At 39.5% G+C, this 19,296-nt stretch overlaps 1 protein-coding gene across 1 annotated transcript in view; it reads left to right on the forward strand.

Moving 5' to 3' along the window:
* The first annotated feature begins 1,169 nt into the window (after nucleotides 1-1,169).
* The window catches only part of LOC114244233 (ankyrin repeat and BTB/POZ domain-containing protein 2), a 32,653-nt gene continuing 14,526 nt past the window's right edge, over nucleotides 1,170-19,296 (forward strand). Inside the window, exons 1-5 of the mRNA XM_028175988.2 lie at nucleotides 1,170-2,456; nucleotides 11,984-12,168; nucleotides 14,671-14,834; nucleotides 18,382-18,540; nucleotides 19,110-19,254. Of these exons, the coding sequence (XP_028031789.2) occupies nucleotides 1,237-2,456; nucleotides 11,984-12,168; nucleotides 14,671-14,834; nucleotides 18,382-18,540; nucleotides 19,110-19,254 (1,873 nt within the window). The 5' untranslated portion in view covers nucleotides 1,170-1,236. The remainder of the gene's footprint in view (nucleotides 2,457-11,983; nucleotides 12,169-14,670; nucleotides 14,835-18,381; nucleotides 18,541-19,109; nucleotides 19,255-19,296) is intronic.

Raw genomic sequence — 19,296 nt, forward strand, 5'->3', positions numbered from 1 at the left:
CTCTTTTTATAATAGTTTTTTTTTTTCAACCTAAAGGTTAAGGAATTCAATGTACATTTTGTTTGTAGTTAGGGACAGCGATCTCTGAAGAGTGGCCTTATTATGAATATTTAGACAATAATAATATTACTGTTGCTTTTTAGTGTCAATGATAAGAACAATGTTGATTTTATAAGTCATTTACAGACCAACCGATCGGTTGACCGGCCCAGTGGAGGATATTTTCAATTGTAGAAAGAAATATTTTCAACAACATTTTTCACATCGCTAGCAAGCAACTAGCCATTAGAATTCATTTACACATTTTTCAACACATACAAACAATGTATCAGAAAAACGAAGAGTTGTCATTTAGCCCACCATCGAGTCCACAGATGCGTGGCTGATTTCATTAATTAATGGGCAATTCTTGATGTTTCTAATATTTAACACTTTTCCTGAACAAAGACGTACGGAACTAAAAAAAACTATGAAACATTCGAAATCTTAAGAATCGATATAATCCTATTGTATTACGTTTTTAAAAATATCGAACACGTGAAATCCTAACTTACTATACAGTTTATCGTTCAAAGTGTACCGTTCGACATATAAAATACAAAAGATTTTCATAATAGACCCTCGGTGTATAGAGTGCTCTATATTTAGCGTTCAAGTGATGGTTTCGTTCACCTTTGCAATGGACGGGCTTAATATGCAAGTTGTAGTATACACGATATGCGTTACAGTTAACTGTACACATTAGTGATATGACGAAAATGTGTTTCTGGGAGTATTTATAGCCGTTCAAGTCTTTGAAGGGGCTGCTGACGAGTTGCCCTAAATTTTAAAGTGTACTGGTATCGACATCCATAAAATTTACGAGTTTGTACTAGGAAAGATGAAATAGCGCCGATGGAGTGTTTTAAGAGCATTTACGAAATGGTGAGAAGCAGAATGTTCATTAAACAGTGAAAGTAGTTTTGCTGTGAATGAACCTGCGTTACATTAAGTGGCGCGATTATAAACTAAGAAGTCGGTTATATGTATATTTACGTAAGAACCACATAAAACAATGTGTTTTCTCATGAATTTAATATCAAAATATGAGTTAGTCTTTAATGACTAGCATCGAGCTTACGAACGGTACGTTAATCCGTGAAAATTTCGCGTGCGAGCCTCCAGCGAGTGTAGCGGGGCATCGGCAGCCGTGGGGCGTCGCGGCGCGGCCAGTGCGCACGGCACGAGCGCGCAGTCATGCTGTGCCCCGCGCGCTGCTCGTGCTTCCTCTGTCGCGAGCTTCAGTCTTGCAGGGCCGCCGACGCAAGGAAACCTCCAAATAAACATAACATGAGCGACAACTTCATTCTCAAAAAGGCCGAAGCATGGGAGCCGATGAAGTTCATTCGTGGTGCGGCCAGACTCTCAGTCAGGCACTGGCAGAGCAGGGAGCCGCTCAACTCGACAAAGACGAGGATCGCCACTCACAAGTCGACCAGCTGTGAGCAGCTGTACCCTCACCCTAGCGAGGAGCAAGCGGGGCCGTTTGGGATGCGGCGCGCCCCGAGCACTGATCGTGTCAAGCAAACTGATCACAAGCCATTATTTAAGATATTAGGGAACTCGCGGCTCAAGAAAGTTAACAGTACCGACGCCGCCGAATCTAAAGTGCGACGTAGCGTTTTGAATTTTAGAAAAAACGAGACTCCCAATCCCAGCAACGTTCATGAGAAATATCTGCCTTTACCACAAATGTCAGCATCAACAGAGCATGTTTACAGTGAGCCTAGACCGTGGAACTCACAACCACAGTACGACGACTGCTGCCGTCCACCAGTGTACCAGAGTGTCGAAAAGAAACGAGAAGAGAACAAGGTGACTAACTCTGAAAAGAAAAACATGCTCACCAACCGTCTTCCGTGCTACGAAGAATTAGCACAAAAGATATCGCAAGAGAAAAATAAGAAGCCAAACTTACCACTAACTGAAGCTGGCCTAGCTAACAAAATAACGCAAAACAATAACAAAGTAGTTATTTATTTCGGCGATTCTATTATAAGGAAACACAACGAACAGAAGAGAGAGGAGAAGCTTAAAGAAGAAAATCAAAAGCCAGAAGCCATATACGTCAACAGGTTTGTAAACGAGACTGAGACTATTGGACTGGATAATTTCATTTATAAAGCAGACGAATGTCCAACACCAGAAATTCATGTATCGGAAGCTATATATTCAGAAATAAAATCTGAAGACCCTATAGACGACGTAGTGACGATCAATGATGCAACGTACAGAAAAGATGTGTTTGGGACCATCAGTTCTGATGGTTTTTTGGTTGTCGAATTTGAAGAAAACTTCGAAAGGGCTCGACAACTAGTCGAATTGGTGCACGGGGGATCTAGTGAACACCATGAAGCGACAGTTCTTGATGATGAAGAGCCTTGCGATTGGAGCTTCGTTCAAGAATGGAGAAAAAGGTACGTTTTTAAGAACCAAATTTAATTTTTTTAAAACATTTCAATTTGAAATACGAAATATAACTATAAGAAAACGATTTCAATCGTCTGGATGATTTTTACATAACTTTTTTGTTTTGTTATTTGTTATAGCTTACTGTCTAAAAATCAATCTTAAAGTTTTGTGGGAAATGCCATTTTGATGTCGTGCTTAATATAAAATTTGGAACTTCTAATAGAACTCCTGATATCTATTAGAATTATGTTCAAAATTAATAAGACGAACTCAGTCATCATCACTGTTTCTGCACGACTACCACATTTTGATCGCGTTTAAAGACAGAGGAGCATCATTCCATTTGATGAGTGGTCAGTGTCGTTCATGGATATGAAGCAATGTCAAAGCTGCTGTCTAGTCTCTGCCTCACTAAACTAGCTTTAACTTATCCCAATTGTCTTGATTAGGACTTGTTTACAGTCTTCAGGAAGCTACTATACTAAACAGGTAGCCTATTACCACCATTATACGTTTCGCTTTCAATGGTAAGACGGCAACCTTATATCTCAATTTAGGTGATATCATAATCTTCGCTTATAAATTCCATCAATTGCTTTAGTGAGTCGTACTTAAGTGCTACCCGTCCACGACACTGAAATTCCAATTATGTGTTTTTTTAGACATAAAACTAACTGAAGGGAAGTTTTAATTGTGTAGAAGTATATTTATCTATTCAGCTTTCGTTGTAATTTACATACTATAGCAAAATTAAGTATATGTATGGAATGTCGACACCTTTTTTGTATTGATTAGATAGATGAACTATGTAGCTAAAATTCCACCTGCTGTAAAGTTACAAATGCACCGGGCGTCTTATCTTTTAGGCCACGACGACACGTTTACTAAATTCATACGGATATAGGGACTTAGAATAAAAAAAACATTTATGAAATAATATTTTTATATGACCGTCTATTTTTCCGTCGTTTTTCATATCATCATCATCATGATGATGATATGAAAAACTTCATGGGTTTTATTTCTATGCATTAATCCGTTTTCTGAAACAAACATAGACATAATCTACTCCCTGTAACATCAACTATCTGCCAATTAAGGTGTTGTCGGAATTGGTCCAGCCGCTTAAAAATACAACCGGAAAAATAGACGGTCATACAAAAATATTATTTCATAAATGTTTTTTTTATTCTAAGTCCCTATATCCGTATGAATTTAGTAAACGTGTCGTCGTGGCCTAAAAGATAAGACGCCCGGTGCATTTGTAACTTTACAGCAGGTGGAATTTTAGCTACATAGTTCATCTATCTAATCAATACAAAAAAGGTGTCGACATTCCATACATATACTTAATTTTGCTATAGTATGTAAATTACAACGAAAGCTGAATAGATAAATATACTTCTACACAATTAAAACTTCCCTTAAGTTAGTTTTATGTCTAAAAAAACACGTAATTGGAATTTCAGTGTCGTGGACGGGTAGCACTTAAGTACGACTCACTAAAGCAATTGATGGAATTAAATTAAAGCGGACGATTTTTTTAAAATAAAATCCATAGTAAGCTAGCCAACAGCCTAGATGATAAAATAGCCGCATCGTTATATCCATAGCATTATCAATGGATATCGATAATGGTTTTCACTCGACATCAAGTGGTCAAGTGGCATAATCATCGGCCCGCGCTAACAGTAAACATTATTAGATCATTCAGTTAAGACCACGAAACCACGAAATTAAAAAGTTTTATAATAATGTAGTAATCTGTATTAATTCTATCATTTTATCAATTCTCCTCACTTTCTTCCAATCGAATTGAATTTACGCTTTCCGTTCATGATTTCTTTATTATTGTTGATCTAAAAGGTAAACAGCTTTTGTAATATATACAAATTACGTTGTTTAGGTGAATGATTTAATAAGAAAATTCGACCATTGCAATACTGGGCGCGTGTATGTGTCACTCTTATTTTATCCGACCGCAACGGAGCAACGCAAAGCCGCCGTCGCCCGAAAAATGTCTTGTTGGATCCCCCGGATTCACTCTCGGTGCTTTTAAGCCTCTTAAGCACCGGTCACCGTCCTTCTTTTTGTTTTCCTACCTATGCTGATAGCCTTGAGAGGCTATTTCAGCTTCTCCTTGACGTGTAAGTGAGCTCACGGGGCTCAAACCGGAGTCTTGCTAACACTGGCCCTAGCAAGAGCAGTGCTTCGCAGAATCTACCGACGGATCGGGAACGCGACCTTGTCAAAGTTACCTCAGCGTCCTCACCCTCGGTGGATTCTGCGCAGTAAATTCTCTCAGATTAAGCCCGTGAGCTCATCTACCCGTCCACGCGTAGCTGGAATAGCCCCGTTAGACTACTAGCAAATAGGTAGGGAAAAAAGTAACTTATAAAGTTGCCTATTTACCAGAATAAGGAATTCAGACGTGTCAATTATCATTGTGTTGCGACAGTCGCATCATGTGTCACATAATTATTACTTTGAGTGATTTCCAATATTTTACACATGGACGTACGTTAAGAATACCTTTTAATCATCAGAAATGTACTAGCTTAGAGCCGTAGTATTGGACCATTCTGAAGACCATTCTGATTTAGCATTTTCTAATGTGTCAATCCTAATCTATAGATAAAAATTCGAATTCTAAATTCCCAAAAACTGTGCTTTAAGTTTTTGGAATAACAGAGCGTTAAAAATAACACTGCTTACAGGGACATTCAGTAGCTGATTGTGGACAAAGCTAATGTCCGTGAAGGTCAATCAAGGACAAACGTTTGGATAATGTCTGACCATTTCCTATTACGATAAAAGTACATAAATTGAAATCAACAAAATAATAATAATGGAAGTGAATAACACACGTAGGTACTTACTTATTCCAAGCTACTTTACTTTTTATTGCTTAGATGGGTGGACGAGCTCAGGGTCCAACCTGTGATAAGTGGTTAGTGGAGCCCATGGACATGAACAATGTAATTGCTGTTACCCACCTTCGTTCTAAGTCTCAGTTACTTAACAAACAGCTACCTCAGTTACTATACAGTACAGCGGCTTCCCCACCCTTCAAACCGAAACGCTTACTGCTTTCCGGCAGAAATAGGTAGAGTGTTGATATCTACCCGTGCGGGCTCACAAGACATCCTACCGTCGGTAGTTAAGCAAATTATATTTGTGGCGAATTTGATGTGATTCCTTCTTAACTTGTGGAAGTCATTCGTGTTCAATTACTAAGTACATATTTCATTAGAACAGCTGGTACCTACCTGTCATAGTTAAACACCGGCTCAGTCGCATTGCTCGATACGAATGCACCGGGCGTCTTATCTTTTAAGCTGCGACAACTTCCCATTTCACATCGACTTCATTATTGAACCAATTTTTGGAGCCTCTGGGTCTGCGGAGGGACTTCGGTTCCCTCTGTATTTTGTACCGTATGTTCCATGGGGAGTGCTCTGAGGAATTGTTCGAGATGATACCAGCATCTCGTTTTTACCATCGCACCGCCCGCCACCGGAGTAGAGTTCATCCATACTACCTGGAGCCACTGCGGTCATCCACAGTGCGTTTCCAGAGATCTTTTTTGCCACGTACCATCCGGCTATGGAATGAGCTCCCCTCCACGGTGTTTCCCGAGCGCTATGACATGTCCTTCTTCAAACGAGGCTTATGGAGAGTATTAAGCGGTAGGCAGCGGCTTGGCTCTGCCCCTGGCATTGCTGAAGTCCATGGGCGACGGTAACCACTCACCATCAGGTGGGCCGTATGCCCGTCTGCCTACAAAGGCAATAAAAAAAAAATAAAAAAAAATAAAAACCAATGATAAAAATTAAAAATATTTTCATCAATATTAATGTACTCCTAGACCTCAAGTTTACATGTCAATTTGCTGTCCGAGTAGTCCATATGAGTGTTCGCCCAATTGTAGGAATTCTACCACAGCCGCTTTTAGATACGGCTGAGGTATTAAATTATTTTATTTTGATGAAATAAATAAGTGATGAAGTAAATAAAGAAACTTTATAAATAAAAAAGATAATTAGGATCGTTAATATCTGATTAAACAAAAGAAAATCGGCCGAGAGACTCGAAAGGAAAAGACTGAAATCTTTTTTTTTTGTCTAATACTTATTATTAGATTGTAATTAGAATGTGAAAATGCATTATTAACGTCATTGGCGACAGTTGCGTTTAAGCCGCTTGTGTGTCGGCGGACAGAAGGTAATCATCTCACACATGTCAAAGTGCAATAACCTCACATGAGACTGCGCAAGACACCCGTCAAAACCATTCGTCAAAAATATTCCATATAACGTGAGTTAATTGGAGCGTGTGTGGAAACGAAATGTTCGTATCAAGGTCGGAGTGCGAGTAGATAGTAATTATAACTAAATCAAATAGGATTTAGTTGGTGGGTTTTAAACGCGGGCGTTTCATGTAGCAAGTTGACAGGCACTTTATTTACAACGACAAATGTTTTAGGTTAAATATCAGAAAACTCTTCGTTAACACGCCGTTTATGCAAATACCTTAGTAATTAGATTTATTGTTCTGTATGGTATTAAGTTGTTATTGGTGGTAGGAGCTCTCGTGAGTCCACACGGGTAGGTACCACCACCCTTCCTATTTCTGCCGTGAAGCAGTAATGCGTTTCAGTTTGAAGGGCGAGGCAGCCGTTGTAAGTATACTGAGACCTTAGAACTTATATCTCAAGGTGGGTGGCGCATTTACGTTGTAGATGTCTATGGGCTCCAGTAACCACTTAACACCAGGTGGGCTGTGAGCTCGTCCACCCATCTAAGCAATAAAAAATAAATTAAAAAAAAAACTCTTCGTTGACATGCCGTATAGGCAATTAGATTTATTGTTCTGTATGGTATTAAGTTGTTATTGGTGGTAGGAGCTCTCGTGAGTCCACACGGGTAGGTACCACCACCCTGCCTATTTCTGCCGTGAAGCAGTAATGCGTTTCGGTTTGAAGGATGGGGCAGCCGTTGTAACTATACTGAGACCTTAGAACTTATATCTCAAAGTGGGTGGCGCATTTACGTCGTAAATGTCTATGGGCTCCGGTAACCACTTAACACCAGGTGGGCTGTGAGCTCGTCCACCCATCTAAGCAATAAAAAAACAATCTATGGCCATCACAACGCAAACTCCGTTATCCATTTGAGGTCAAGATCTCAATTGTCTATTATAAATAGCAGTCGCTCTATGCATCAAACACCAAATATACTTCACACCAGAAGCTCCCAGGGTGGTGCCGAGCTGACGACACGACTACGGCTAGTAAGATTTACTTAGAAGCGTAATGTCAGAATTCGCAGGTTCGAATTACCGGTTCCAGCCAGTGTCTGAGAGCTGCCAATGTTATAATAATCATTAAAACTTTACGATTTAATCTTGGATTTTTACTGTCATTGTATTATTTCCGACTTCGCGAATACCTTACAATTTCCGTGGTCACGGGCGGGTCAGTTGCTATTCATCGACGTTCGAATGTTGTGCTCTATTAATTGTAGTAATTTAAATATTGGGCTGGCTCGCAAAAGACCAAGACAATACTAATGTTATAATTGATAGCCAGCACTAAGTGTTCACGAGTACGCACGGTTGACGGTTGGTGAGATACAAGGCAGGTCCTACTTTGAGGAGTACCTATCTAAGTAATCGGTGCTTTACCGCCTTCGAGCTGCCTTACCTCGAGACGACTGACCCCCTACGGTTGGTCTACTATGTTGTTGACTATGGAAATTGTTTCCCTATGCGGTATTTTGGCTCCGAAGGCGGTCCTTTTTTTTAATACGCTTTTATTAGCTTCAGACGTATGTATGTTAGTATGTAACGGAATCTTTGAACATAATTTTGACCCCCTTCAAACGTAGGATTAACTCGAAATTTGGTATACATACTTATTAAGAACCGATGACAATTCAATATTTAAAAAAAAATGAAAAGAAAAATTGAAAAAATTGAAATTCAACTAAAACATGAGAAATAAATTATTAATTTAAAAAACTAACAAACGCTTTTTTTACAATAAAATATTTTTTTCTTACATTATTTTTAATTTAAATTTATTTAAAATTATTTTCTATTATTTAGTTGGATTTTCTATAAAAGCGTATTTTGTTATTATAGTTTTTTTAAACCATCATTTATTTATTGAGAACTTAGGCTTGGCATATACCCAATCCGCTGAAACTCAAAATAAAAGTTGATCTGTGGGTGTGGGTGTATGGCACCGATTGATATTTAATTTGTTTTATTCTTTTGACTCCTGCGACCCACCTCACTACCGGTAAACAGTGAGTGCAGACTCTATTAAAAGACACAGTTCAATACTTAACGGCTCACGTAATCCTCATATTTGAAGCTCTCGCATCCTCATCATTACATTAAAGTCCCACGCTTTTATGACACTTCGTAACTTCCTGATCAACTAAATATCTAATATTTCCATCAATTAACTTTAACTCATTGGGATAAGACTCGTTTTTGTAAAACTTAAATTGGCTTTCACTCCAATTTACTTGTAGGATGTTGTTATATTGTGTAATTTCCTTAAAAACATTTTTCATTGTTTGTTTACAGACATTTTTGTGTCAAGTAACTATCCGCTTCACACCAGGTGGGCTGTGAACTAGTATGTCCGTCTATTGTAATAAAAGTCATGTTTATACTTGAGGGACAACTAGCTGTAGCCGTCCGCTTCGCTGGGCATTTAAAATTAACATTATTATTTCTCACCCCCACAAAGATTCTCATCATTAACGCCCCCGCAGCTGGTGTAGGGAGTCCAACACTCATATAAATATTAGCCTATCCATTATATTTTCTACATGGATACCAAGTTTCAAGTCAATCGGATGCATGGTTCAGTAGTTATAACGGAACATCCGTAAAAACCACTGTAGATTTATATATTAGTATAGATTAAGAGATGTAATGATTTGATTCAAAACAGTTGGATCGCGGGCGAACTATAGAGTTCACAGATTGATCGCTTAATTCGCCACGTTCCATCTGGTCACGCTTTCCTCCCTGGCCCGCCCTTTTATATTTTTTAAGATTCCGTACTAATAAAACCCGAATCTTATTTTTAATCTATTTTTCTAATTGGTCTAGGTGCCAAATGAATCAATAATCTGTGAACTACATAATACTTATGTAGTCAAATCCTAACATGCACTAGACAAAACAAATTATACTGAAGTCATATCATAAACTAAAAGAAGGCGACTGGTAGATAGGTATCTTCGACGATCAGTGACCACAGAGTTCACTAAGAGCGTCATTAGTCGCCGGTCCTACGCCGTCGTTACTCGATAATGGTTATCGGGGGTAGGCAACGGGTTGTATGTAGTATTGTTAACGTACTAATCACAGAAACATTTGCATTTCACTTATCTCGTTCGCTCATACGAAACTACAACTAAATTGTTTTACAAACGTCTAGTGTCCTTAGTGCGAGTTTTTTAACTTCTCGATCGCGTAAAAGCTAAATCCAAATTTGTATGGAGTTGGAACAGCTTCCCTACGTTTGCCGCTAGGGGCGCTGTTCCAACTCCATACAAATTTGAGTTACTTTTAAGCAATCGAGAACATTACAAAATCTCACAAAGCACACGGAGTAAAGAGATAATATACATACATAATACGTGCATTCGTCACAGACGCGTCGCTTGTTTAGGACGCGACACGCATGAGGTTAGCCGAAGCGCTGTACCGACCGTTACTTCACGGGTTACAGGTTAACAGATACCGGAATAAATCGGCTCCGTCTCGTTATAAATAGTCAGCGATTGATCAAAAATACCTTTACGGCTTAAAATCATATTTATTTACTTAAAATACAATTTGCAACGCACTGAACAATTCAAAGTTTTTAGTGATTACGGATCAATGTGAATTATACAAGATATCTACGACTCATGAAATCTTCATGTGTCAAATACAATGTGAAGTGTTATTTTACCGTGTTTTGTGTTGTTAGAAAAATCTTAAAACAGTATGCAATTTTGTTAATTACTTTTTAATTTAATATAATTGTCAGCTTTGAAATCGTGAATAGTCTCTACTCTAAATTGATAACTATGGTTAGGTAAATCTTCGTTATTATAAAAAAAATCATTAGGTGTAATGTACCAAATTAATTGGAAGCCATCCCCCGATAGAATCGTTCAGAATTAAATACCAGTCAGGTTTTTTTTAACTTCGGTATTTGTTGTATCGAAATAGCCAAGTTTAAAATTTGTACCTATTCCTCTACTGAACACGGGTTACCGACTACTATGCATATAAAATGTAGTCGATGAAACTACGGATGTAAAGATAGAAGGAAATCAGTATTAAGGTAGCAGTGATTAGCTTCGAATCTCAAGCACCGCAACGCGCGAACATTAGATAATATATTATACAATTTAGCTGAATCTTTCCAATTTAAAAAGTCACTTATGATTGTTTAGGCTTGACAAACATATACATGCAATATTTAAATGGCAATTCGTAGCATTCGTACGAAGCTGACCGGTTACGCAACACAATTAATGAAAGTTTATTTAAACAAGTACTCGTTTTTGATATTCCGGACATTTTCATTTATAAAATAGAAAAGATAGGCCGCCAAAAACAATTTATTTCTTTAACGTACCGACTTTAAATTGTAACTTCCACTGTGAAACGTAATAATGAAATATAGACATTATTATATGGTACCTTTACTTATTTACATTGATCACGGAACCATGTGTGTTGTCAGACACGCACTTACTCTTTTTAATACAATACCAGTTTCTTCATGATTTATTTCCCTATTATCGGAAATGCCTCCTCTGCTTTTATAGGGAGCTCTAAGAGACACTTTGACGATCAGTCCAGACCAGTCTGTAACGTTGTCCGGGCATTCTCTATGTCTACCTCCACTACAGTCTACCAGCGTACTGCGATCGTCAACTCGCATTACTGATGGTACTCTTATAGCGGGTTTGGAGGTCCGATGACAGTCACGCGCACTGATTTAGAGTTGGGAGTCGACCGCTCAGATCGGAGGATAGGAGAAGACTGACCGCTCAGGTCGTGAGCTGGGAGAAGACCAACTGTTCGCGGGGCGGACGGAACAGGAAAGCTCGGGAATGCTGATCGTGCAGCTTGGTTAAGGCTGTCAGCCAAATAGCCTTCTTTTATTTTTTTATTGCTTAGATGGGTGGACGAGCTCACAGCCCATCTGGTGTCAAGTGGTTACTGGAGCCCATAAACACCCACAACGTAAATGCGCCACTCACCATGAGATATAAGTTCTAAGGTCTCAAGTATAGTTACAACGGCTGCCCCACCCTTCAAACCGAAACGCATTACTGCTTCACGGCAAAAATAGGCAGGGTGGTGGTACCCACCAGCGCGGACTCACAAGAGGTCCTACCACCAGTGGATACTAAGGATACCACCTTCATACTACGGTTATAACAGTACGCAAGTATGCTCCTATCATTATGTTGTTGTACTGTTATAATATTGTTGTTCCATTCAGACCCTCAAGTGGATGTCGTCCTGGTGAGGAAGGCGCTTGGTGCAGCAGCGTCGGAGGAGCGAGGGCTCTCCGCGTACGGGTCTCGCACGCGACGGCTGCGGCCGCTCCCGTCACGCGCCGACTGTCGCCTCCGCCACACGCTCATCGCGCCACCACGCCTCCACCACCCTCAGAACTCAATAAATGTAAGTCACATAATTACCAGAAACGGGATATTGATAAAACTGTCTGTTAAAGTAATGGGTATTTTAAGCTATAGTTACCACTACAAAGTTAATATCATCGCCTACCGCAAGATGTGCGACCGAAGGCTACTAACCAGAACAGATACGTTTGAAGTCGTCGTGGCCTAAAGGATATGACGTCCGGTGCATACGTGTTGAGCGATGCACCGGTGTTCGAATCTCAGGCGGGTACCAATTTTTCTAACGAAATACGTACTCAACAAATGTTCACGATTGACTTCCACGGTGAAGGAATAACATCGTGTAATAAAAATGAAACCCGCTCAATTATAATTTGCGTAGGTAATTACTGGTGGTAGGACCTCTTGTGAGTCCGCACTGGTAGGTACCACCACCCCGCCTATTTCTGCCGTGAAGCAGTGATGCGTTTCGGTTTGAAGGGTGGGGCAGCCGTTGTGCTGAGACCTTAGAACTTATATCTCAAGGTGGGTGGCGCTTTTACGTTGTAGATGTCTATGGGCTCCAGTAACCACTTAACATCAGGTGGGCTGTGAGCTCGTCCACCCATCTAAGCAATAAAAAAAAACCTAAACGAGATATTGATAAAACTCTATGTTAAAGTAATGAGTTTTTTAAAGTTATGATTGAATTAGGCGGACGATTGCATGGTCCGCGTTACCACTACAAAGTTAATATCACCGCCTACCGTAAGATATGCGATCAACGGCTACTAACCAGAACAGATACGTAGTCGGGATATATTTCGGCTGCAACTCACTGTTAGCCGTCATTCCAAACGTAAGGTTTCCTAATACGCACCGTCTTAAAAAGTCGCATAACGTACCTCCTCAATAATGTCCATATTCGGTGATGTCTCACCTGGCACCATAAGGGCCGGTCTCCGAAATTCCTATCGAACGAGCCATACAGAAGGTAGGCAGCGGTTTGGCTCTGCCCCTGGCATTGCTGAAGTCCATGGGCGACGGTAACCATTCACCATCAGGTGGGCCGTGTGCTGGTCTGCCTACAAGGGCAATAAAAAAAAAGTACATGCATACATTCTTAACCCGCACGGGTAGGAACAGACTTTGAATTCGTCGTGGCCTAAAGGATAAGACGTCCGGTGCATACGTGCTGAGCGATGCATCAGTGTTCGAATCCCAGGCGGGTACCAATTTTTACCAAAAAGACCCTGATCTATTTCTGCTGCGAATCAGTCATGCGTGTCAGTTTGAGGGTGGGAGAACTTTTTAATTAGAACTGAGAGTATGTCGCTGGGTTCCGGTAAGCACTTAATATCAGGTGGGACGTGATCTTGTTTACCTATATACATAGACAGAAATATTTAAAATATTTGCTTAGCTACATACTTATTGCGACCAGTCGGCTAATTAAGTCGTCTAAGACATTATGATCATTAAAATTATGCAAGTCTTTAAAAATTCAAATACACCGCAATGAAAGTGTTAATTTCGCAAACAGAGGCCCGCTGAATATCATTATGTTAATTTCTATTCTATTTATAGTTTTTAACAAGATTATTAAAACGTATGAAGATTATAAAACACTCCACGGTGCCTAGATCGTTTAAGAGACCCTCCTCAGATCAAAAAGTATTAATAATTGACTACCGAAAGAGTGTAAAGTTTGTTTCTGGTTCAGTTGCTTCAAACATCAACACATTTCTTTTGAGCGAACCAATATCGGTATGCTTAGTGAGGGTTTATAACATTCTCGATAGAGTAAAAGTTAACTCAAGGTAGGCAGTTAGAACAGCGCCCCTAACGGAAAACGTAGGCAAACGTTCCAACTCCATACAAATTTGAGTTAATTTTTACGCTAGCGAGAACGTTAAAAAACTCGCACTTAGTACACTGATAACGTTTTTGTAGTGTTTTTGTAAGGGAGTGCGCACTAGCAGGTGCTCTATTCTATCTTACAGTTTGTGGGATTGCTATCAGGAGACCAATCTTATGTCCCAATGTCGTTAGTGACATTTAATTTTTGGTGGCTGTTCACTTCGATAACGGTTTCACATCTCGAGATGACTGTTTCTGTTATATTGCGTTAATCGGTGTACCAAACAAACAGTATTGTATGTTGGCAGACGGGCAAGTGACTAAAACTCATTTTATTGTTTTTTTTTGCTTAGATGGGTGGACGAGCTCACAGCCCACCTGGTGTTAAGTGATTACTGGAGCCCATAAACATCTAAAACGTGGCTGCCCCACCCTTCAAACCGAAACGCATTACTGCTTCAAGGCAGAAATAGGCAGGATGGTGATACCTACCCGTGCGGACTCAAAAGGTCCTACCACCAGTAAAGTATTGTATTATTAGTAACTCAATATATTATTACTATTAATTAAATTTGCGTCAGGTGGAAGTCCGTTCACGAGTGCTCGGGGCTTATGATATTTTAGCGACATCTTCTCAACTGCGTTTACGTTACATCGTCAACAGGGAAAGAAAAGATCAAGTTCTAATGCAATAAATTTGTAGCCCACGAAGAGATACCGCAAGCAGTACCAGAGCCCACCAGTACGGCGCCACCGAAGCCAGTGACAGCTGTCTCTCAGCTGACCAACGCAGCCTCCCCGCAGACGAGCTACCCCCTAGAGAGACGAGCGCCCAAACATGATCATCTCCATTCAACACCCGCACAGGTAGGATTCGTTCGTTTGTAGTCTATTTCATGTATATATGTGAACGCTCGGTTTGTTCCTTGTCGTCTGGTTCGTGTACGTATTTTATGAAGTCGTCGTGGCCTAAAGGATAAGGCGTCCGGTGCATTCGTATGTAATGATGCACCGGTGTTCGAATCTTAGGCGGGTACCAATTTTTCTAATGAAATGCGTACTCAACAAATGTTCACGATTGACTTCCACGGTGAAGGAATAACATCGTGTAATAAAAATCAAACCCGCAAAATTATAATTTGCGTAATTACTGGTGGTAGGACCTCTTGTGAGTCCGCGCGGGTAGGTACCACCACCCCGCCTACTTCTACCGTGAAGCAGTAATGCGTTTCGGTTTGAAGGGTAGGGCAGCCACGTTGTAACTATACTGAGACCTTATAACTTATATCTCAAGGTGAGTGGCGCATTTACGTTATAGATGTCTATGGGTTCCAGTAACCACTTAACACCAGGTGGGCTGTGAGCTAGTCCACCAATCTGAGCAATTAAAAAAAAACCTGTTATGTGTCTCTCTTAGTCTACGTCTAGTTGTTGTATGTCTTATGTTCTGTCAAAGAGGTTGCAAGCCAATATAGATATGATATGATACGGTGTACCGCTATTTCTTACGACATTTATTGTCAGTGTCTACGACACGATATCACCGTTTGCGGTCAGGTCCAGCTTCGAAACTGTACGTGGTCGGTCGTACGGGTTCGATTATAAACACATTTTTAAAGCGCTTTCGTTTTGTAACTAATAACTCACGGACTGTGCTTGTTAATCTTAAATTATCATTTTTGTTTCTTACTAATCTTAGTGCAAAGTCAAAGCAACGTCAAATTTGATTATCTAAAACAGGTAATTTTATTGGTGGTCGCGATTTTGTTTATTAAATCAAGTTTCCATTACAATTATTTTAAAATTTCATTTCAAGAAAATAGCCGCTGGTCTGAATATGAGCCGGCAGACACACTTAGTGATCTTATTAATTTATTATTCCTATCTATTCCTGCCTAAGAGGCTATTCCAGCAGCGTATTTAAGACATAGCTGCGCTACTACACCAGACAGCTCCTAAAATACTCAAAATCGTTCATATTCAAACTATTTCTAAACGCTGTTACAAATATACCAGATTATTTTATAAAGCTTAACATTATTAATTTAGTGCAATCCTTCCAAGTATTGAAAAACAAAATATGACATAACTCGTCTACCTACCGCGGTAGTAAATTGTTCGGTAGATAGCCACAGAACGATTAGTGTCATCGGGTCATGATTCGATCGGAACTGACGATCGATTACTGAGCTCGCGCACGCGATCTCACTGTTACGGGATAGTGTATCGTGCGAAAACAAAAAAGTTACGTGTTGTTATAGTTTAAATGTTTTATAGTAGTTACAAACCTTAAAAAACTAAGCTTGATCGAAACTTTAAGATTGTGTTTGCGTATAACAAGCCTGTATTCCGGTACCACCGCTCTACTATTTCTGCCGCGAACCAATCATATATTTCGGGTTAAATGATCGAATAACCATTATGTTATACAACTAAGATTTCGATCTCAAGATGGGTGTCTCCAGTAACCATTCAACACAAGGTGAACCAATATTCTTCATGTTCCTCATTGTTTGGGACACTTCGGGACTTTTTTATATTAGTACTGTAAGTTTTTTATTTTCATGATCCGAGTTTTCGCCAGAACTGATCTACTATACCAATCTATAGCCGCCACTATATAATCTAGGGAAACTTATACAGTTTAGCATAAATACTAGTAATCAGAAGTTCCGATGCCCGATCTGTTCATTATACATTACAGTTTAAATATAAGGTTGACCGACATTTCTAAGTAATAGAGATATGTAAAGCTGTGAAGGTATTTTGGGTTTCGTTGACGACTTTACGGGCAGTGAGCGCGGCTGTCTATCAACTGTAATAAAAAAGAAGTGACTGTGAAAATTTTACACTGTGATCAACGAAACCACTTTATTTCATATAGTTTATTAGAATTGGAATCGATATAGGTTGATTATTATCGATTCGTTCCTTTGAGATCGATTTTGTAATTTTGGATGGGCTAACCTTGGTAGATTTTTAAAAATATGATATTTTAGTGAATACTACATATTTCTTCCTCTTCCTAGCGTTTTCCTGATCCATTGCCAGGATCCGCTTTCCTTCTTAAACTCCTCTACTTTGCTTGTAGTATCATAAAGAATACACACATAGTACTTTTGTACAATTGAAATTTTTTAATGAATTGAATACTATCAAGTATTATGCTAACCATGAATAACCATGAACGCGTACAATTTCATTAAAATGGTTTTGCGATTTTAATTTTAACTACTAGGTACACGATTTCCGTCACATGTGCCGATCAAGACCGAACGTTTTGCTCATTAATATCTGATTATAAAAAAGGTAGTTATGTCACCTATACATATGTGGAGGAAAAACCTTTTTATGTCTTGATTTAAAGCTGATGATGCCCTAGTCCCTTATGATCTCAAGTTTTAAATGATTTCCAAACTTGAGTGGCTTTCGGAGCATGACGTAAACATGACATAAATGCTGCTGTCGTGATACAAGTCAAAGTACGAAGCAGTGAAAGCGCGACTGCTTAGTGCAGACAGGATAATAGCACTAACACGCGTGGGCTCACTGTTACATGTTAAATGACAGATTAAATTATAAGGGTATTCAGGGTCTGGATATACTTTTTCATGTCTCGTATATTTGTTTTTTGGTTTGGTAACTAACGGCAAAAGAAACCGTTGATTGATTGTTAAAAAAATATTGAAATTACCGTAATAATTGCACAATAAACAAAAATCCAATTAAAAGTAAGCCTCTTCGCGCTAAACTCGACCGAACACAAAATGGCGGCTACAGTTTTCGCTTTCAAACGTCAAGATTGAAAGATTCTCACAGATTACGGTTTCCCTTATCAAAAAGATCGTGGGATTTCTTTAAATAATGAATAACGTTTTCTGTTTGTTGTACTTTCGCCAAGAAACTAAAGTCATGTAATTAATGTAATATTTAGACGATGCGCCCGTAATAATGCAGAGACAAAAAGATGATTCTAATTTCGAGCGATTTACGATGAGATTTTATACAATTATACAATATTGCGTAATGACATCGCGCAGGGTTGCCGATATCAAAACATGGAAAATTACCCGAATGAGCTATTTCTGACACGAAGCAATTGTGCTTTCCGGCCTTCGGTCTGATCTCAAAGGGACTAGCGGCATCCATATTGTGATGTCTATGGGTTCCGATGGGAGCAATTAATATCAAAAGTGCCGTTAGCGAGATGTCATCCACACCGCATCTACAACAATAACGGCCTAGACAACTAGCTATGGCTTCTGGATTCGCCAGCTTAAAGCATACTATTCCCAAAAAAAAGTTGAGGTCAGATCATAGTTAAGAAACTTAAACTTAAACAGCAGAAGTTGTACCTTATAAATAGATATTTAATAACAGATAGTAAAAAAATAACATTTGACCATCATTTCAGAATGGAGTACGCGAATGCAACAGCAGTTCCGATGAGAACAGATCATCGGGTCATGCATCCATGTCGGACAGCGGGGGTGGCGGGGAGGCGGGGAGGGAAGAGCCTAGGAGGTCCAGGCAACAACCTCATGTTAGAACAAAACATCGACCTCACAATAAGGTAAATTTGATATTAGTATTAAGTAATTATTTTGTGTTTATATTTGTCTATAGCCGGTGTAGGTACGCTCGAGGTGTGTAGGCTGTATGCCGACAAGCCGAATCAGCCTAAGATGGCCGTTGGTACCGTCAGTCATATATGTACTGACGTAGTAGATTAGACATAAGTGATAACTAATCCTTTAGTATGAGGGTCGAAACGATTGCGACAAAAATTCCCCTACAGTGGATGTTTAGCTTGACTTATGTTGATGCATAAGAGTAGCCCCAAATTACCCGCTAAATTGGTCTCGTGACATCGGAGTGTTGATAGAATTTTACGCAGCAACAGAAGTAGGGTTCTAAATAACCGGGTCAGAAAACCTCTGTGACGATTATTGTGTTAATATCTGAGTTATTGTAGTAAATATATCTGCATTGTGTGTAATATCGGACTCGTGAGTGGGTCCGCATTTCTACAGCAAAATATCCTATGTTGGAAGATCTAGAGAGTCGGTATACCGTAACGGCATTTTCAACTACTTCTACATTACATTTCGTCACAAAAGTCTGATGTTTTGCCATTTTCAGCTACAATCGCCTTGGCCTGGAGGTGGAGGTCTAGAAGATATAAGGTCAGCTATAAAACAGCTAACTCTTCGTTCTCGAGACAGCAGCAGTACAGCCACTAGCGGCGCTTCAAGCGCTGGGGGAGGAAGTAATAACGGAGTTCCTGGTACGCTCATCCTTATTTGAGAGTAATCGATAATTTAACCAA

This window comes from Bombyx mandarina, chromosome 13 (genome assembly GCF_030267445.1).
Source record: "Bombyx mandarina strain Sakado chromosome 13, ASM3026744v2".
NCBI classification, from domain to species: domain Eukaryota; kingdom Metazoa; phylum Arthropoda; class Insecta; order Lepidoptera; family Bombycidae; genus Bombyx; species Bombyx mandarina.